Source organism: Salvelinus sp. IW2-2015, unplaced genomic scaffold, assembly GCF_002910315.2.
Source record: "Salvelinus sp. IW2-2015 unplaced genomic scaffold, ASM291031v2 Un_scaffold16384, whole genome shotgun sequence".
NCBI classification, from domain to species: Eukaryota; Metazoa; Chordata; class Actinopteri; order Salmoniformes; family Salmonidae; genus Salvelinus; species Salvelinus sp. IW2-2015.
In genome coordinates, this window is record NW_019957562.1 from 31,830 (window position 1) to 52,963 (window position 21,134).

At 43.2% G+C, this 21,134-nt stretch overlaps 1 protein-coding gene across 6 annotated transcripts in view; it reads right to left on the reverse strand.

Moving 5' to 3' along the window:
* Nucleotides 1-539: 539 nt before the first annotated feature.
* LOC112080579 (transmembrane protein 180) overlaps nucleotides 540-21,134 on the reverse strand; it is a 44,942-nt gene continuing 24,347 nt past the window's right edge. Inside the window, exons 1-9 of one of the 6 annotated variants that reach the window (XM_024146381.2) lie at nucleotides 13,825-13,937; nucleotides 13,373-13,588; nucleotides 8,041-8,301; nucleotides 7,775-7,854; nucleotides 7,134-7,583; nucleotides 6,533-6,750; nucleotides 5,794-5,965; nucleotides 2,708-2,901; nucleotides 540-2,542 (exon numbers count right to left, since the gene is read on the reverse strand). In XM_024146381.2, the coding sequence (XP_024002149.1) occupies nucleotides 2,292-2,542; nucleotides 2,708-2,901; nucleotides 5,794-5,965; nucleotides 6,533-6,750; nucleotides 7,134-7,583; nucleotides 7,775-7,854; nucleotides 8,041-8,205 (1,530 nt within the window). In that variant the 5' untranslated portion in view covers nucleotides 8,206-8,301; nucleotides 13,373-13,588; nucleotides 13,825-13,937 and the 3' untranslated portion in view covers nucleotides 540-2,291. Of the gene's footprint in view, nucleotides 2,543-2,707; nucleotides 2,902-5,793; nucleotides 5,966-6,532; nucleotides 6,751-7,133; nucleotides 7,584-7,774; nucleotides 7,855-8,040; nucleotides 8,302-13,372; nucleotides 13,589-13,824; nucleotides 13,938-13,976; nucleotides 14,110-19,236; nucleotides 19,475-21,134 lie in introns of those variants that run through there. The other 5 variants (XM_070442632.1, XM_024146382.2, XM_024146379.2 and 2 more) reach the window with 5 other exon arrangements.

Below are 21,134 nucleotides of genomic sequence, written 5' to 3' on the forward strand. Positions count from 1 at the left end.
TAAATTAGTTAATAGACCAATAAGACAGTTCCAAACCACTCTGCCAATAACAGCTAGTTTCCTGTTTTCCCCACCCCAATCATAGACGGTCCTAGCAAAAATCTCTTTGCCAAGAAGCTACTTTTGTTTCTTTTTGACAATTTCATTTGAAAACAATCACAGTAAGGTACTTAAGTGTTACCCAGAAATGATTTGATACTGAGATAAAAACAGCTGCATTGGACCTTAATTAAAATGAAAGGTATTTGTAATTTAGTCATCAAACCAAGTTTATTTTATATAGCCCTTCGTACATCAGCTAATATCTCGAAGTGCTGTACAGAAACCCAGCCTAAAACCCCAAACAGCAAGCAATGCCGGTGTAGAAGCAGAAGTCATCAGGTTTAAGATGCCTGAGGTGAGACACTACACCTGTCCTAGTCTAGTAAGTGAAGGTAGCCCGGACACAGACCTGAGCTCCTGGGTTTGGTGCGAGGCTGCGAGTTAGACTTGTCCTAACAGACCATAACACATCTGTGAACGTGAGCAACAAGACACAGTCAACAAGCAGTGAGATCACTTTAATAAAGGTCACAAAGATGGTCGGAAATGGCCGATGCTACAATGAGCAGGGGTACAACCAGACAGAAACATTGTACAGTATTCCATAACAAAATTGGCAAATACAGGCATCTCTGCTGTATACCGTAAGGATGTCTTATAAGATCAAACCTCTGCTATCCATTCTGGCTAAGTAAATCACATGGTGCTGAAACTACAATTCCTGAGTCACTTAATTAAAAAACACTACCCTCAAGGTGTCTTCAAATTATCACAATACTTTAGAAAAAAATATGTAATACTAATATGATGGAATTTAAGACTCCTTAATACTCTGTTCACCTAGAAAACCATGTAGCAGCGGTATTCAAAACGGAACTTTGGAAAAAGTACGGAATGTATTCTTCATGATGATCATATATAGTTGGGTCATCATGGCACAACAGTTTCACATTTTCAGTCAAATCTTTGTTTCTCAATTCTCTTCATGGTACAGTATATACAGTGTACAAAACATTAGGAACCCCTTAATATTGCGTAGCACCCACATTTGCCCTCAAAACGTCGTGGCACGGACTCTACAAGGTGTCGAAAGCGTTCCACATGGATGCTTCCCACAGTTGTGTCAAGTTGGCTGGATGTCCGTTGCGTGGTGGACCACTCTTTATAAACACAGGAAACTGTTGAGCATGAGAAACCCAGCAGCGTTGCAGTTCTTGACACTCAAACCGGTGCGCCTGGCACCTACTACTACTGTTCAAAGGCACTTAAATATTTTCCCTTGCCCAATCACCCTCTGAATGGCAAACATACGCAATCCATTTCTCAATGGTCTCAAGGCTTTAAAAAATTATTCTTTAACCCTTCATCTACACTGATTGAAGTGGATTTAACGACAATAAGGGATCATAGCTTTCACCTGGTCAGTCTCATGGAAAGAGCAGATATTCCTAATGTTTTGTACACTGTGTAAAAACGTCTCTTTCCTGAACTGGGGTACACATGTAAACAGAAGTTGTTTAGGGCCTTGTTTTGTACGAGCTACCTAAACGATAAACACGTCACCGTGAAAACAATGCGTGAGAAAACACGAGGCAATTCCGTTGAATACTGGAGACGGCAGCTATTTTAGTAGAAGTAGTCCATCTGGTCACGGTAAAACAAATAGAGAAATAGTTGCTTGACTTTTTACAATTCTGAACATGCAGATTAGTGCTAGAAGTACTTCATAAAGACACAGAGAATAACATGGCGATGGTTCACCACTAATTGTAATTTAAAGCACAAGGTCCATGCAAATCAGGCTTTATACTCATGTGCACATACACACATTTTTTTTCATACTTAATATTTTCCTTCACACAGCAATTTAACACATTTTGCCATGGGGTGAAAAATACAAAAATGGGTAACCACACTGTAATAGCAAAGTTGGTGACACTGTGTTCCTTTGGGGATGGAAATGCATTCCAGGCTGCACCTCAACCTAGGATGGTCTACTCGCCCTGTCCCAGAGAGGGGCATGGGAATCTTATTCTTGATTGGCTCTGCTGTATCATTTAGTCATCAGTTCATACATATCGTCTTTGTCCTCTTAATATCAAAATAAGGCAAGATTCTCACAGTATATTTTTGTCCCTGACAGTGGGATTTCAATCAGTTCTCCAGTGTTCCATTCTGCTGACCCCAGTGGCAGATGGTGGTATAGCATTATGCAGTTGAGTGAAGGTTGCGGAAGGGCTGGACTCAGATCAGATGGCCTTGACATCCATGAGGTGGCTGTGCTGGGTTCCCTGCCTCTGGGCCTTGACGCCCTGCAGTCGGCGGCCGTGGAGGGTGAAGCGGGACCAGGCCAGTAGCTGCAGCAGGGCGCAGGAGATGGGCACAAACACCAGCAGGTAGAAACAACCCTGGCGAAGTGGAACAGTGAAGCCTGCTTGGCCTGAGACAGGGGATGCTGCCGCAGAGTCCTGTATGGAGTTTCTCTCAAAGATATCATAGCCTGGAAATAAAGAGAGAGATGTTGAGAATAAAGAACAGGCATGAATGCGTGGGAATCCACCTAGAGAAGGTTAGTGAAATTGGTTTGATTCTAGCATCTCCTCCATTTTCGAGGAGCCTTTATTAAAACAGACTTTAGTACTTTCGCCCCTCTGCCAATTTATACCTGTGTAGACACACAGCAACCAGGTGCCGATGAGAGGAGCAAAGGTCTGGCCAGGCTTGGTTACCAGAGCCACCATACCGAAGAGCAGCGCTGACGCCGCCTGCTGGCGCTGGTTCACCACAAAGTCCTCATCCACCAGGTCTGTGATGACCAGGTTCAACAGCTTGCAGGTACCCTCTGTAAACACCCGGTTACTTGGGGGGGGGGGGGAGAGAAGGAGCACAAGAGTATAAGCATATTTCAGAGCCATTACTGAAGTATTGTCAACACCGTTTCCAATTTTTCCTCAACGTCAGCAAGACAAAAAGGAGCTGATAGTGGACTACTGGAAACAGAGGACCGAGCACACCCCCATTCACATCGACGGGGCTGTAGTGGAGCGCGTTGAGAGCTTCAAGGAATTAACATGGCCCACACACACACCAACACAGTCATGAAGAAGGCATGACACATCTTCCTCCTCAGGAGGCTGAAAAGATTTAGCATTGACCCTCAGATCTTCAAAAAAGTTCTACAGCTGCACCACTGAGAGCATCTTGACTGGCTAGATCATTGTTATGTATGGCAACTGCTTGGCATCCGACCGCAAGGCTCTACAGAGGGTAGTGTGTACGGCCCAGTACGTCACTGGGGCTGACCTCCCTGCCATCCAGTACCTCTATACCAGGCGGTGTCAGAGGAAGGCCGTAAAAAAAAGAAAGAGACTCCAGTCACCCAAGTCAGACTGTTCTCTCTGCTACCGCATGGCAAGCAGTACCGATGAACCAAGTCCGCAACCAACAAGACCCTGAACAGCTTCTGCCCCCAAGCCATAAGACTGCTAAATACACTGAACAAAAATATTTAAAAAACGCAACATGAAACTATTTCAAAGACTTTACTGAGTTACAGTTCATATGAGGAAATCAGTCAATTGAAATAAATGAATTATGCCCTAATCTATGGATTTCACATGACTGGGAATACAGATGCTCACAGATACCTTTTTTTTTTTTTTTTAAGTAGGGTTGTGGATCAGACAAAAAGTCAGTATCTGGAGTGACCACCATTTGCCTTATACAGCATGACACATTCGCATACAGTTGATAAGGCTGTTGATTGTGGCCTGTGGAATGTTGTCCCACTCCTCTTCAATGGCTGTGCGAAGTTGCTGAATATTGGCGGGAACTGGAACCTGCTGTTGTACACGTCAATCCAGAGCATCCCAAACGTGCTCAATTTGTGACATGTCTGGTGAGTATGCCGGCCATGGAAGAACAGGAACATATTCAGCTTCCAGGAATTGTGTACAGATCTTTGTGTCATGGGGCCCTGCATTATCATGCTGAAACCTGAAGTGATGGCGGCGGATGAATGGCACGACAATGGGCCTCAGGATCTTGTCACAGTATCTCTGTGCATCCAAATTGATAAAATGCAATTGTGGTCATTGTGGTCATGCCATAACCCCACAGCCACAATGAGGCACTCTGTTCACAACGTTGACGTCAGCAAACCACTTGCCCACACGGTGCCATACACACTGTCTGCCATCTGCCCGGTACAGTTGAAACCGGGATTCATCCGTGAAGGATGACAAGCACGTAGATGAGCTTTCCTGAGACAGATTCTGACAGTTTTTACAGAAACTCTTAGGTTGTGCAAACCCACAGTTTCATCAGCTGTCCAGGTGGCTGGTCTCAGACGATCCCTCCTGCAGGTGAAGAAGCCGGATGTGGAGGTCCTGGGCTGGCATGCTTACACGTTGTCTGCATTTGTGAGGCCAGTTGGACACACAGTACTGCCAAATTCTCTAAAACAACATTGGAGGCGACTTATGGTAGAAAAATAAAGATTAGATTATCTGGCAATAGCTGGTGGACATTCCTGCAGTCTGCATGCCAATTGCAAGACGTTGTGTGACTAAAACTGCACATTTTTGTAATGATCATGCTCTTTAATCAGCTTCGTGCTATGTCACACCTGACAGGTGGGTGGATTATCTTGGCAAAGGATAAATACTCACTAACAGGGATGTAAAAAACATTTGTGTACAACATGAGAGAAATAAGCTTTTTAGTGCGTGCGGAAAATTGTGGATCTTTTATTTCAGCTCATGAAACATGGGACCAACACTTTACGTTTATATTTCTGTCCAGTGTAGTTAACTGAATAGCTACCAGGACTATCTGCATTGACACCCCTCCTTGCACTAACTCTTTTGACTCATATAATGTACGCTGCTGCTTATTATCTATCCTGTTGCCAAGTCACTTTGCCCATACCTGTATGTGTGTGTCTGCCTCAATTGCCTCGTGCTCCTGCACATCGACTCGGTTCTGGTACACCGTGTATATAATAACCATGTTGTCATTGCTCATTGTGTATTTATTCCTTGTGTTACTATCTTTCTATTATTTTTCTCTCTGCGTTGTTGGGAAGGGCCCGTAAGTAAGCATTTCACTGTTAGTGTACACCTGTTGTTTACGAGGCATGTGACAAATAAAACATGATTTTGATTTGATCTGCTAATATACAACGATGTGGAATATGCAACCGAATTTCCCGAGCAGGAGTTTAGAAGGGGAAAAAAGGAGAAGGGAAAAAAACCCTCCTGGGCTAAAAGGTCAAGGCATTTATACAAAGGCCCAAACCAACAGAAAAAAGCCTCTCCTCCACTATGACTTTATCTCATTTCGGTCTACGAAAACAATGGCACTGTGCCAAGGGGACTAGTGGTAGGCTGCGCCCAGCCGCTGCCAGCCCCATGTTGATAAAGGGATTGGTTGGTTGGCTGACACACAACACCCAGCCAGGTACAACACAAACAGAGCCACACAAAACTGCTGGGTAAGCTGGGAATCTTCATTGATTTGCTCAGCTTCGACAAGTATTGGAAAAACACATGACATTGGGTCCTTGATATGAAAATAACTCTTCATGACTTGAGTACATGACCTTGATATGTAAAATGAAATACAAATGTGTTACTTATTAACATTCCTAGCAAACGATGTTAGTATCTTACAGTAGCAGCTAGTGCACAGTATTCAATTGAAGGAAGAAAGTGTGTGTGTGTGTGTGTGGGTTTGTGTGTGTGTCAGTACCTGGCGATGAAGATGCACAGCAGATAGACCTGGTCGGCCCCGGCCAACAGCATGGCCACACTGAGAGCCAGCTTGACCAGGAACAGCCAGCGGATGACCGCGTAGACCCCATAGCGCTGACACAGGGTCAGGAAATACAGGTTGTTCAGGTGGGGTGCTATGTAGGAGATCCCTGTGAAGAGTTGTCAAGAGTAGCTGTTAGTGGACTGGGAAACACTTTATTTGGATAGTCTGCAGAGCATCTACAGATGGATTATCTCACTAGCGACTGAGGCAAATTTCAACTAACCATCTACTGTACTAACCCTAACCTTAGCCCTTATCCTAAACCTAATCTTAGCAAGCAGTTGCTTATCAACTGATAGATTGTTGAAAGTATGACCATCTGTTGAGCATATACAGATGGAAAATCCAGACTTGCCAAATAAAGTGTGACCGTGGACTGAAAAGCCACATTTATTAAATGCATGCAGACAAGTGATAAATTGTGTTTCCTCACATTCTAAGAACTAATCCTTCCGTGAAATGTAAACAGACCAAAACGAATAGCCTAGTCGCAGATCTGTTTGTGCCATCTTGCCAACTCCTACGGTCCTTGTCAGGCCAAACGTGACAACGGCCATAGAAATTGCCAAGACGGCACAAACAGATCTGGGACCAGGGTATGAAACTAAGCCCATTCTATACTCGAGGCCCTTCCCTTGTCATGGTGCATATATCCAAGCAGTACTCCTCTTACCCAGCAGAATGGAGCCGGTGGAGGCAGAGATGCTGTCAGAGAGGAGGTGCTCCAGGAACAGAGGGAAGAAGTTGTTGTTGAAGTGACAGTGAAACACCTGGACAAGGTTCATAGAGGCGAACCACATGAAGTTTCTGTGCTTGGAGAGCTGCCTTAGATACTCTCCTAGAGTGACTGGCTTCTCCTGCTGGGTTAGAGGGCTCTGGCCAATACTCAACCTGAGCGAGAGGGAAGGGGGGATTAATGAAATGACAACTAGTGTAACATCAAACACACAGGATTGAGTCTGTAACCTAAGCAGGTATTGCTGTTTATCTACCTGCACAACAGACTGAATGAGTGTGTGCAAAGTGTGCATCAATTCTATTTGCTCACATTTCAGTCTCTTTAAAATTCCCATTAGCAAGAAATATGCCTGGCCAAGGCTGGAATAGACACCACAGGAGTAGAAAGATTCAACGCTTGATTTGAGGCCATAAGGTGAGTTGTGGGAAGCAAACCAAGAACTGGTGTCGTTATTCAGTTACCACTTGCTTGTCAGTGCTTAATGTAAACCAAGTGTTTCTCAAGTGCATACATGTTGAATAATAATGTCACCTACTCTTTGAGTTGCAGTGCCTCGTCCTGTCTCAGGCGCGCCTCTTTCTGAAAGCGGCTCTTCAACAGGCGCGACACGGCGGTGAAGCCCAGTGCCGAGACGACCGCCAGCGCTACGCAGAACAGCCGGAACGAGTAGAAGTCGCCCTTGTCCCAGACGCAGTAGGACATGAAGACCGAGAGCGAGCCCAGGGCACTGAACAGAGAGCAGTGGAAGTTAAGGCGCGTGCGGTCGTAGGCCGACACGGCCAGGTCGGCCAGCAGGGCGTTGTGGTTGAGGTCCACCACGGTGAGGAAGCCGTCATACAGGCACAAGCACACCAGAAACTGGAGGCCCGGCCGCGCCCATGACACCCAGAAAGCCAGGAAGGAGAGGGCGAACAGGGGGCCATTCCTAGAGAGGGCAGCCAGCCGCTTCAGTACCACCTCTGGGCTGGAGATCTGGGGGCCAGATCTACGATAGAGGGGAGAGAGAAAAAAAGTATAGTGCAATGGTAAAGAAACTTCTACCACTTTTCACTAACTGTGCTATCCAACCGTGCTTTCAAGACAGTGTGAAAAAGAGAGCTAGACGTAGAGATTGAAGGAGAGCGAGAGAGAGGTGCACCATTGATTTGAGAAAACGATGAAAAGAGTAGGTCTTACTGTGGGGAGCTGAGGAAGGAGCGGTCACTCAGCCAGCCGAAGAGAGGGTCGTTTAAGCTGTTCCATATCAGGAACACTGTCTGTGTGGGACAGAGAGTCAGTGGTGGAGGAGTTAGTATAGCAGTATGGTTAAACATCCTAACCCAGAAAAAAGCCAGGGTATCAGTCTTTCTGCTTTATCCAACCCCTTTGTCATTGTCTAAAGCAGAAAGCGTCCAAACCACAAATATTACAATAATCCATTGAAGGCAGGAACTGTCACTCACCTCTCCGACCCAAAAGGAGAGCTTGTCGATCTTATAAACGGAGACAAAGGTCTCCACGTAGTAGAGCAGGAAGACGTTGTGTAGGATGGAGACAAACAGGGACAGGGAGCCGTAGAGGACCGCAGTGGGGACAGCAAACCTGCAGTCACAGCCCCTCCTGCCCATTCTTCTCACTCGGTCTCTCCGCTGTTCCGTTCCCCGCCGCCACACTCATCGAGTCATCCCACAGACCAGGGGGCTGGGGCACCACCGTACCCACTCCTACCAGAGCAAACAAGAAACATGTCAACAACCATTTGGAGGGCAGACTAAATGTGGATGTGTGAAGTGTGAGGTGGGTTAGGCTAGGTTAATGTACAGCGTGGGAGAAGAGCCAGCTTTAGCAAATAGACACAAAGGAGCAAGAGTAACACAGCTTACTTAAAGTGCATTCCGCAAAGTATTCAGACCCCACATTTTGTTACATTACAGCCTTATTCTCAAATTGATTAAACAAAAACATTTCCTCATCAATCTACATACAACACCCCAAAATGACAAAACAAAAACAGTTTTGAAAAGTTTGCCAATTTATTAAAAAAAAACTGAAATACCTTATTTAAAAGTATTCAGACCCTTTGCTATTGGACTAGAAATTGACCTTAGGTGCATCCTGTTTCCATTGATCATCCTTGAGATGTTTTTACAACTTTACTGGAGTCCACCTGTGGTAAATTCAATTGATTGGACATGATTTGGAAAGGCACACACCTGTCTACATAAGGTCCCACAGCTGACAGTTCATGTCAGAGCAAAAACCAAGCCATGAGGTCGAAGGAATTGTCCATAGAGCTCCAAGACAGGATTGTGTAGAGGCACAGATCAGGGGAAGGGTACCAAAAATGTCTGCAGCATTGACAGTCCCCAAGAACATAGAGGCCTCCATCATTCTTAAAATGTAAGAAGTTTGTACTCTCAGACCATGAGAAACAAAATTCTCTGGTCTGATGAAACCAAGATTGAACTCTTTGGCCTGAATGCCAAGCGTCACCTCTGGTGGAAACCTGGCACCATCCCTACGGTGAAGCATGGTGGTGGCAGCATCATGTGGTGGGGATGTTTTTCAGGGACTACGAGACTAGTCAGGTTTGAGGCAAAGACAAATGGAGGAAAGTGCGTCCAACCGGCCTCACAACAGCAGACCACGTGTAACCACGCCAGCCCAGGACCTCCACATCTGGCTTCTGAGGGGTCCCGAGGCATATTTCTGTCTGTAATAGTGCCCTTTTGTGGGGAAAAACATTCTGATTGGCTGGGCCTGGCTCCCCTATGCCCTCCCAGGCCCACCTATGGCTGTGCCCTTTCAACAGACCGATTTCCTTATTTGAACTGTAACTCAGTAAAATCTTTGAAATTGTTGTATGTAGGGTTGCAAAGGTAGGGTGTAGGGTTGCAAATGTAGGGTTGCAAAGGTTTGGAAACTTTCCAGTAAATTTCTGGAATTTTCCCAAAAATTTCCCATGAGAAGTTAAGCCCGGGAATTTTGGGAATGTTGCTTAAATTCATTTTAAAAAGTTAGCTTATAACAGTGAACCTTTTTTTGTGGGATACACATAAGGCAATTCTAGATCTTGTGGAATATTTTGGTGAAACTATCCCCAATTCAATAGAATTGCAACCCTCTGCATGCACAGTGCATTCTTCCATCACATGTGCAGTGCACTCTTGATTCTCAAGATCTTGCACACTAATGAGATGCGATTGAGCCCACACTACTACACTGTCTGAGCCAAGGACTACATGCCTTCTGGTAAGTTTTGATTACAATACTGGGTGGGGTGAATATATTTTATATGACATACATAATTTTTTGTTAATTAGTAAATAGTAGCCTACAGCAAAGTGTGTTTAAATCAGTTCTAACTTGTTAACAATTTCTGCTCGTCAGTTTTTGCTACCATGTGGGTTTTAGCTTGCTTGAGCCTGCTAACTGAGGAGTGTTAATTCACCAGTTTCCATACATGTTTCATTTTAAAACATTTATCTTACAAAGGAGTTATTTAATCTAACTGCTTAACTATTTATCTGTACATGGCCAAGCAACACCCGTTGGGGTGGTGTTGTCATCATGTTTAACAGTCTCCTAGAGGGGAAGGAGTCTCTCCAAGAAATGGCCATATCAAAGTCTGCTGATATGGACAGCCCCATCAAGAGGATCCTACTGGATGATGTATTTTTGGAGAAAGTGGTAAGCAGCCTGAAACTTATAGCAGTAGCCATTGCACGGATTGAGAGAGAAAATGCCATTCTGTCTGATGTTCAAACTCTGCTTGCAGATGTAAGAGAATAAATCCATATGGCCCACTTCACTGTTGCTCCAAGCAGAGGAAACTGCAGTTCTGAAATACATCAAAAAGCGTGAAGACTTCTGCCTGAAGCCCATACACGCCGCAGCGTACATGGTGGACCCCAAGTATGCTGGCAAGAGCATCCTGTCTGGTGCAGAGATCAACAAGGCCTATGGTGCGATCCCTACTGTGTCTCGCCACCTTGGCCGGAATGAGGGCAAGGTTCTTGGCAGTCTGGTGAAGTACACTTCCAAGCAAGGACTTTGGGATGGAGATGCAATATGGTAGTCGTGCCAACATATCTCATCAGCCACCTGGTGGAAGGGTATTTGTGGATCTGAGGCTCTTTCCCCTGTTGCCTCCATCATCCTCCAAATCCCACCAACATCATCCGCCTCAGAGCGCAACTGGTCCTTGTTTGGGAACACACACACACCAAAGCACGCAACAGGCTGACCAATACAAGGGTTGAAAAATTGGTGGCCATCCGGGCAAATTTGAGGCTTTTTGAGCCTGACAACGAGCCATCCTCAACAAGGTTGGAAAATGACAGTGAAGATGAGGCCTCAGAGTCTGATGTTCAGAAGGTGGACATTGAGGAGGTCCAGGGAGAAGACATGGAAGCCTGAGAGGAAGACAACCAAAGCTTTAGTTTCAGACTATCATTTTACAGATGTATGATGAAAATGTTTTTGGGAGATGCGATGGATCATTGGGGATCATTCAATATTCCCTTTCTTTTGTTGTTACATTTACATTTACATTTAAGTCATTTAGCAGACGCTCTTATCCAGAGCGACTTACAAATTGGAAAGTTCATACATATTCATCCTGGTCCCCCCGTGGGGAATGAACCCACAACCCTGGCGTTGCAAGCGCCATGCTCTACCAACTGAGCCACACGGGACACACGGGTTCAGTGAAATCATCCCATGTGAAGAGTCAACTCATTTAAAAGTTGAATTCGTCCCTAAATTGTTTTATTTCTATTGGAATGATTTAATCATTTGCAAGTATATCTACTCATGAGGTAAAATGTTTATGTTTCTGTCTCCATAAGTTATGGTAAATATATCCAATGCAAAAAACATCTACATTTAAATGGTATGAATATTAATTTGCATATATTCCCATTAATTCCCATTATTTCCCACGGAAAGTTTCCACCTCTGAATATTCCCCAAAATGTGCAACCCTAGTTGCATGTTGTGTTTATATTTTTGTTCAGTATATATACACACTGCTCAAAAAAATAAAAGGGAACACTTAAACAACACAATGTAACTCCAAGTCAATCACACTTCTGTGAAATCAAACTGTCCACTTAGGAAGCAACACTGATTGACAATAAATTTCACATGCTGTTGTGCAAATGGAATAGACAAAAGGTGGAAATTATAGGCAATTAGCAAGACACCCCCAATAAAGGAGTGGTTCTGCAGGTGGTGACCACAGACCACTTCTCAGTTCCTATGCTTCCTGGCTGATGTTTTGGTCACTTTTGAATGCTGGCGGTGCTTTCACTCTAGTGGTAGCATGAGACGGAGTCTACAACCCACACAAGTGGCTCAGGTAGTGCAGTTCATCCAGGATGGCACATCAATGCGAGCTGTGGCAAGAAGGTTTGCAGTGTCTGTCAGCGTAGTGTCCAGAGCATGGAGGCGCTACCAGGAGACAGGCCAGTACATKAGGAGACGTGGAGGAGGCCGTAGGAGGGCAACAACCCAGCAGKAGGACCGCTACCTCCGCCTTTGTGCAAGGAGGWGCACTGCCAGKGCCCTGCAAAATGACCTCCAGCAGGCCACAAATGTGCATGTGTCAGCATATGGTCTCACAAGGGGTCTGAGGATCTCATCTCGGTACCTAHTGGCAGTCAGGCTACCTCTGGCGAGCACATGGAGGGCTGTGCGGCCCCACAAAGAAATGCCACCCCACACCATGACTGACCCATCGCCAAACCGGTCATGCTGGAGGATGTTGCAGGCAGCAGAACGTTCTCCACGGCGTCTCCAGACTCTGTCACGTCTGTCACATGTGCTCAGTGTGACCCTGCTTTTATCTGTGAAGAGCACAGGGTGCCAGTGGCGAATTTTCCAATCTTGGTGTTCTCTGGCAAATGCCAAACGTCCTGCACGTGTTGGGCTGTAAGCACAACCCCCACCTGTGGACGTCGGGCCCTCATACCACCCTCATGGAGTCTGTTTCTGACGTCCACTTCACCATCAGACCATTTTATTGGTAACTACACTACCGGTCAAAAGTTTTAGAACACCTACTCATTCAAGGGTTTATCTTTATTTTTACTATTATCTACATTGTAGAATAATAGTGAAGACATTAAAACTATTAAATAACACATATAGAATCATGTAGTAACCAAAAAAGTATTAAACAAATCAACATTTATTTTACATTTCAGATTCTTCAAATAACCACCCTTTGCCTTGATGACAGCTTTGCACACTCTTTGCATTCTCTTTACTACTACTACTGTAGTTTTGACATCTGAAGTGAAGCATAGAGGTTCCCGGCTACGATCCAGCATGATTCAGCCTTCAGAACACAAGTCTCACATGTGGCATCCAATGGAATCTTTTTTGTGTTAATAATGCCTAGGCTCTGGCTCCACACCTGCCTGTTAGCTGCTACACCACACAAGCCATGGCCCTGTCCCAGCATTACCCAAATCATTTTTTCTCCAACAGGTTCTCAGCAGAGAAATTGCACACAAAGTTCTGATCAGGCCAAATGTCAACAAATAGGCCTACGAGTAGAGCAAAATGCGAGCTGTGTCTGGTCCCATCAGATCCATGCAGTGGAGCGGAACGACTCGCTTCTCCGCACTGTATTGCATCACATCTCACAATGTGATTCCCATCTCACTCATCTCAGCTCATTTAATCTTCTGGGAACAGGTAGCAAAGTAGTTTGTGTACACTATAGTTCAGTACACCTCTAACTAGGGCCAACTCTAGTTCTAGTGGATGCCAGGGCAGCTCTCTCACCTGCTTGCTAAGACTGGAGAGGCTTCTTGGCAGAGAGAGCAGGTGGGCTGGCAGAGGGCTGTGCACGTGTTGTGTACTCTACTCTGCACAGCTAGTTCGTCACACTGTGTTAGATACTGTGAAAGTGCGTGGGACTGTGGTCTGATACTTGATCTCTGGGGCTGGGCTGATGAGCGAATAGACCTCTGGGAATAGGCAGCCAAGTGTTCTCTCCCACTTCCGACACACACACACACACACGCTTTCATTAGGAACGTGTATAACAATACTGGGTGGCTTACAGGAATTAGATGCAGTAAAGGGAGCTATTGCTATTACACACACAAACACACATATAAATATAGTTAGCTAGTGAGATAGCTATACACATATAGATAGCTAGCTAGCTACACAATATATAGTTGCGGCCCGGTATCAGATTTGTCCAGTCGTTCTACAGGTTAGATAGCTACCGTTAGCTGTATTCGCTGCATCAGCTGTCGTCGAGACGTACAAAGACAGGTCGATAGCTGGTAGCTAGCGTAGACTAACCACTAAACCAGCGTGTTAACTAGCTAGACCTGTGGTTAGACCAATCCCCTAACAAAATGGAAAATGTACTTACCATTATCATTAAATGAAGCATCGGAAACTAATTGGAAACCTTTCTAATCAATACAAGCCACAGTTTGCGGTCCATTACCATTAGTACACGTCACACAAAAATGACTCTAATCAGCCACGCCCTCTGGGCTGATCACGAACAGGGGTTTCACAAGAGAGGAAGAGGCTAGCGAGAGGGTTTACTCCGCCCAAAATGGGTCCACGTTAAACATGTTACCAGTTTTGTATGGGGAAGACTGAGTGTGTTGAATTGAGTCAAGATACAATGAATCGCTATTTTGATACGTGAGGCTTATTTTATACGATAGATGTTTCGCAATGCTAAGGTGATTACGAGTGTGATGCACGTGACATCCCGGCAATTTTGCGAAAAAGCGCTTAATATCGGAGCTGCACTTCCTAACCTCCTGCCAAATGTATGACCATAGAGACACATATTTCCCTCAGATTACACAGATAATTCGAAAACAAATCACATTTTGATAAACTCCCATATCTATTGGGTGAAATACCACAGTGTGCCATCACAGCAGCAAGATTTGTGACCTGTTGCCACAAGGGCAACCAGTGGAGAACAAACACCATTGTAAATACAACCTATATTTATGTTTATTTATTTTCCATTTTGTACTTTAACTATTTGCACATCATTACAACACTGTATGTATACATAATATGACATTTGAAATGTCTTTATTCTCTTGGAACTTTTCTGAGTGTAATGTTTACTGTTTATTTCACTTTTGTTTATTATCTATGTCACTTGCTTTGGCAATGTAAACATATGTTTCCGATTCCAATAAAGCCCCTTGAATTGAACTGACTAGCGTCTCCCTCTCTATTGAATACAGGCTGCTGACGTCAATGCATCGAATATTCAAAAATGTATTAAAATAACGAGTTGTATCCACCAATCCAAAGAGAGCAATAGGCGGGCTCTTAACAGACTTCAGTTGACAACGAATATGATTGTTAATGCGGAGACACAAGCATCTCGTCTTTATGCCCAGTATCTCTAAATTCCCCTCTCATTTATTTGTAGTATGACAACGGTTAAAGCGCCACCTATATGAGCACTACATCCCGAGGGGCTCATGTACGGAGATTGTGACAGCTGGTTAAATGGCGTCCCTTTACAAGACAAGAACAAGATGTACCGTTGAAGTCTGGAGTTTACATACACTTAAGTTGGAGTCATTAAAACTCGTTTTTCAACCATTCCACACATTTCTTGTTAACAAACTGTAGTTTTGGCAAGTCGGTTAGGACATCTACTTTGTGCATGACACAAGTCATTCTTCCAACAGTTGTTTACAAACAGATTATTTCACTTATAATTGCCTGTATCACAATTCCAGTGGGTCAGAAGTTTACATACATTAAGTTGACTGTACCTTTAAACAGCTTGGAAAATTCCAGAAAATGATCACGGCTTTAGAAGCTTCTGATAGGCTAATTGACATAATTTGAGTCAATTGGAGAGGTACCTATTTCAAGGCCTACCTTCAAACTCAGTGCCTCTTGCTTGACATCATGGGAAAATCAAAAGAAATCAGCCAAGACCTCCAAATGCCTGAAGGTACCAAGTTCATCTGTACAAACAATAGTACGCAAGTATAAACACCATGGGAACCACGCAGCCGTCATATTGCTCAGGAAGGAGACGTGTTCTGTCTCCTAGAGATGAACGTACTTTGGTAGGGAAAAGTGCAAATCAATCCCAGAACAACAGCAAAGGACCTAGTGAAGATGCTGGAGGAAACGGGTACAAAAGTATCTATATCCACAGTAAAACGAGTCCCATATCGACATAACCTAAAAGGCCGCTCATCAACAAAGAAGCCACTGCTCCAAAACCGCCATAAAAACGGCAGACTACGGTTTGCAACTGCACATGGGGACAAAGATCGTACTTTTTGGAGAAATGTCCTCTGGTCTGATGGAACAAAAATAGAACTGTTTGGCCATAATGACCATCGTTATGTTTGGAGGAAAAAGGGGGATGCTTGCAAGCTGAAGAACACCATCCCAACCGTGAAGCATGGGGGTGGCAAAATCATGTTCTGTAGGTGCTTTGCTGCAGGAGGGACTGGTGCACCTCACAAAATAGATGGCATCATGAGGTCGGAAAATTATGTGGATATAGTGAAGCAACATCTCAAGACATCAGTCAGGAAGTTAAAGCTTGGTTGCAAATGGGTCTTCCAAATGGACAATGACCCCAAGCATACTTCCAAACTTGTGGCAAAATGGCTTAAGGACAACAATGTCAAGGTATTGGAGTGGCCATCACAAACCCTGACCTCAATCCTATAGAAAATGTGTGGGCAGAACTGAAAAAGCATGTGCGAGCAAGGAGGCCTACAAACCTGACTCCGTTACACCAGCTCCATCAGGAGGAATGGGCCAAAATGTACCCAACTTATTGTGGGAAGCTTGTGGAAGGCTACCTGAAACGTTTGACCCAAGTTAAACAATTTAACTCTGATTAAATGTCAGGAATTGTGAAAAACTGACTTTAAATGTTTTTGTTAAGGTGTATGTAAACTTCCGACTTCAACTGTATGTCAGGAGAAGTGGGGTATTATAAGGAGATTTATACTTGGAATATGGAGGAATGGAGTGGAAAAGAGAGACAGAGGAGGTTTGAGAAAGAAGAGAAGGAGGAAGAGGGTGAGCTTGAATAGGTTAAAAATGGCAGGAAAAAAGGGAGATGGTTTGTTAAAGAAGAATAGTCAAGCTTATTGGCATGTGACAGCAGTGTGTTGGTTGGAGGTTCCTAGGTGTGAGAAGTGTGCAGAAGGGCATGAGACAGTAGTGGTATTTGTTAATTGTAGAGGTGCCCATGGGGCTGGGGATCAGAAATGTCTCGTGCGAGAGAGGCAGGTTGAGGTTTCTACGTTTAGAGTAATGCAGAAGTTGTCATATGCTGAGGCAGTGAAGAAAGTAGAGAAAGATGGGCCAAAGGGGGGATCCTGAGAGGAGTGGTGTGAGTAGTAGATCTGTACCAGTACAGAGGGATAAACCAACAAGTGATATATGTTTCAGTAAGATTGGATTTTTTTGCATTTTTAGAAATGGTTATAAACTGTACTGCAGGGATGGAATGTACACTACCGGTCAAAAGTTTTAGAACACCTACTCGTTCAAGGGTTTTTCTTTATTTTTACTATTTTCTACATTGTAGACATCAAAACTATGAAAAAATACATATGGAATCATGTAGTGACCAAATTAGTGTTAAGCAAATCGAAATATATTTTATATTTGAGATTCCTTAAATTAGTGGAGTGCTGCAGAGATGGTTGTCCTTCTGGAAGGTTCTCCCATCTCCACTGAGGAACTCTAGAGCTCTGTCAGAGTGACCATCGGGTTCTTGGTCACCTCCCTGACCAAGTCCTTTCTACCCTGATTACTCAGTTTGGCCAGGTCTAGGAAGAGTCTTGGTGGTTCTAAACATCTTCCATTTAAGAATGACAGAGGCCACTGAGTTCTTGGGGACCTTCAATGCTGCAAACGTTTTTTGGTACCCTTCCCAAGATCTGTGCCTTGAAACAATCCCGTCTCTGAGCTCTACGGACAATTCCTTTGACCTCATAGCTTTGTTTTTGCTCTGACATGCACTGTGAACTGTGGGACCTTATATAGACAGGTGTGTGCTTTTCCAAATCATGTCCAATCAATTTACCATAGGTGGACTCCAATCAAGTTATTTAAACACCTCAAGGATGATCAATGGAAACAGGATGCACCTGAGCTCAATTGCGAGTTTCATAGTGAGGGTCTGAATACTTATGTAAATAAGGTATCTGTTTTTTATTTTTAATACATTTGTAGATATTTTTAAAACCTGTTTTCTCTTTGTCATTATGGGGTATTGTGTGTAGATTGCTGAGGATTTTTATATATTTAATCCATTTCAGAATACGGCTGTACCGTAACAAAATGTGGAAATAGTCAAGTGATCTGAATATTTTCCGATTGGCCATATACCATACCCCCTCATGCCTTATTGCTTAAGTCTAGTAGGTAGCAGTAATGCAACATTTATTGTATGCCAACCGCCGTTGAACCTCATCGAATAAGAAGAAGATGTGCCACCTGAGTCACGTTCTGTGTGTGTTTGTTTGCTTCTTTTATGCAAATTTAAAATAATGGGACAGTGCTGACAATAAGAACAAAGCAACTTTATCATAATTCAGATGAATTTGCTTAGGGGGCCAGACATTGTTGCAATATCTTACCAAAATCAAATAAACATCATTTTTCTTTCCTTTTCTCGGTTGTCCTTGATAGGTGATTGGTTGCTGATTGTAGCTGCCAGGCAAGAAGAATTGAGTCCATAGATGTCTATCTGAGCGACTACCATCTATGGAATTCAGTTCTCATGGCCAAACGCTCATTAGCATCAGCAAATCAAGCAAATCACTAATGCAGCATCAAGTAGGCCTAGTTGGTTTACACAGTAGACCAGAAAGTAGTACACCAGAAGGGCCAGAAAGAAATGTTTTCATACTTTATTGTTGTTTTATTTGATAGACATATTAATATGAAATAGCATAGCACTGTTGACATTTAAAACGACACATACCTCTACTCTTTGACAGCACATCTAGGTGCTTATGTCCATCGAGAGTACATTGAAAGTACAATGAATTGACATTGCTAGGGCTGATTCAAAACCCTCCCCCAAAATCCCAGCTGGAATGACAGTGAAATGTCTTGTCCATTTGCTGGAAAAAGAGTTGCTATGGCATTTCACAATAGACTTGCAGAGAAAACAAACCCCCATGAGAATGAATGAGTCAGGGATATCTCTAGGCCACTCTCTGAGTCACAGCGTGCAGACGTGTGTGATCAGACAGGGTGTGTGTCACATGAGGCCCAGGGTGGGCTTCTGATTGTGGAGGCCCTACATGGAATGACATACAGTATGTACAACACATACTGTAGGCTATAGCCCGCTGTGTCGTGATATGTATGTTGCGGACCAGTGTAAAGTGAATGGTTGATCTTTGTCTTGTTGAGTCTAATTTATGTCACAACTGTTTAATCTATCTTTTTCTCTCTCCTGTGTTCTCTCTCTAAAACAATACAAGTATGTGGATAAACTACAAATTATCAAAACCATCCACTTTACTGAGGTTTTAATTCACAGGATAAAATTGGATAGAGATCAGTCCCATCAGCTGTTAGGGCGACTAGTAACAATATTGAACAGCATTGACATAGTAATACAATAGAGAGAATCACTAACTTACCCGTTTACATTTCTCACTGAAGCTGAAGTTACACCGGTCCCCACAGTCCTTGTTGAAATTGTCACTGTAACCATGTTGTACAACAGATCTCTGTTGAAAGAAAAAGCCTACTTTGATCCAAAGAAAATTATGTTCTGTCTTCTGTTTGACTTTGATTATTGCAAGCCTTTCTGATACATACTATGTTAGTGTATGACGAGCTCTCTACATACCCTCTGTGCCATATCTATCTCGGTGTGTCTTTCTACAAGTTAAGCCAAGCAGTCACTTCCAAGTAATAAGGGAAGGGGTGGGAGGGAGCCTCTGAATCAATACAAATATACAGTACAATGCAGTTCTGAGAATAGAGAAACAGATGACTGGCTGGCCGGCCCTTGGTTCCCATAAAAATAGAAAAAGGGACTACTGGGGGAACTAGGAATTCCCCCAGTTGAGATTGAACTGTAACACAGTGCAGAGAGATGGGAACTAAAGTTGGCCTGTGGACTAGAGGAAGAAAAACTTGTGATGCATAACAAAAAATAATAATCAAATGTCACCATGTAACCTACACAGTTCTGGCGTTAAAAAAGCTGTACACAGTACATGTGATTCTAGAGGTGGTTCAGACCATTGTTTAACCACTTTTTCTTAGAGGTTTATTATTGTAGGCTATAAAATGCGACTGTAAGTCTCAGTAGGAGGCGAGTCCCTCAATAGGGAACTATTTGGGGTTTTGTTTCTTCATTTTGGGTCTTGTGTGACATGAGTTATTTTACTGAAAATCTATTTTAATTGAATAGCCTACTAAAATAAGGAATTGCCTATGTATCAAGCTTCTCAAGAGTATGAGTGCTGATTAAGGATCAGTTTGGCCTCTTCGATAAAAATGAATACGATTATTTAACCTTTATTTAAAACATTGAGGTTCGAAACCTCTTTGGAAAGAGGTCAGATTAAATGGGCATGGCGGACCATGGGCCGTATACACAAGCGTTTCAGAGTAGAAAATTGGTCATAAGTGGTGAGAATAGAGACATTTTACTCTAACTCGTATGGTTAAAAATAAAAGTTACGCATGAAGTAAAGAGTCTCACCTAAAGGACAGATATTAGTGCTGAGCGATTAGTTCCTTTTGAGGTTGGTTCGGTTTCGGTTCGACTATTTAAAAAATATATTTTTTCAATTTTGGTTTCGATTAAAAAATGTTAACATTAAATGCACTATGCATTATGTGGGTTGAATAAAACTATTAATAAAAGTCCCATGATGGTAGTGACTGCCCATTACTGCATAGCACTTAACCCTCAATTATTCACGTTACTTTACTAAAACATGTTTTAATTTATTACTTGTATTATTTCATTCCAAGTTATCATCTCATCTCTATAGAGATGCTGCCTATGCTGTCTGACAAAAAACACAATTTTACTAGTTCTTCAAGGTAAATAGGGCATGCTTTTATGACTGCTGAATACCAACTATTAATCACTTAAATCATGTATTTTCAGGCTCCTGAAGCAACTGCTTGGGATTGCACGTTCTCTCTTCCGCTCAGCACAGACCAGACAAGTTTAAAATGGGTGCGCAATGGATTATGGTCATTGTAGTTAATTACCATGTTTTCTGAGCTAAACTACATCGAATATTGGCCTGTTGGAAACTACAACTCCCTACTACATTGTACAGTTCAGACTTAATCTGATTTATCTCTACAGAAACTGCACATTGAGCTCACAGAAAAAAAAACGAAGAATTGCAATTCAAATAATTTAACCGAACATAAATCAATTAGTTGTTTAAAAAAAATAATAATAATAAAAAAAAAAAAATGGTTAGTCACTCAGCACTAACAGATATTTAGGAGACCTCATGAGCAGTCCCAACCAGTTGAGAGTTACCAGGAAGTGTCTTGATAA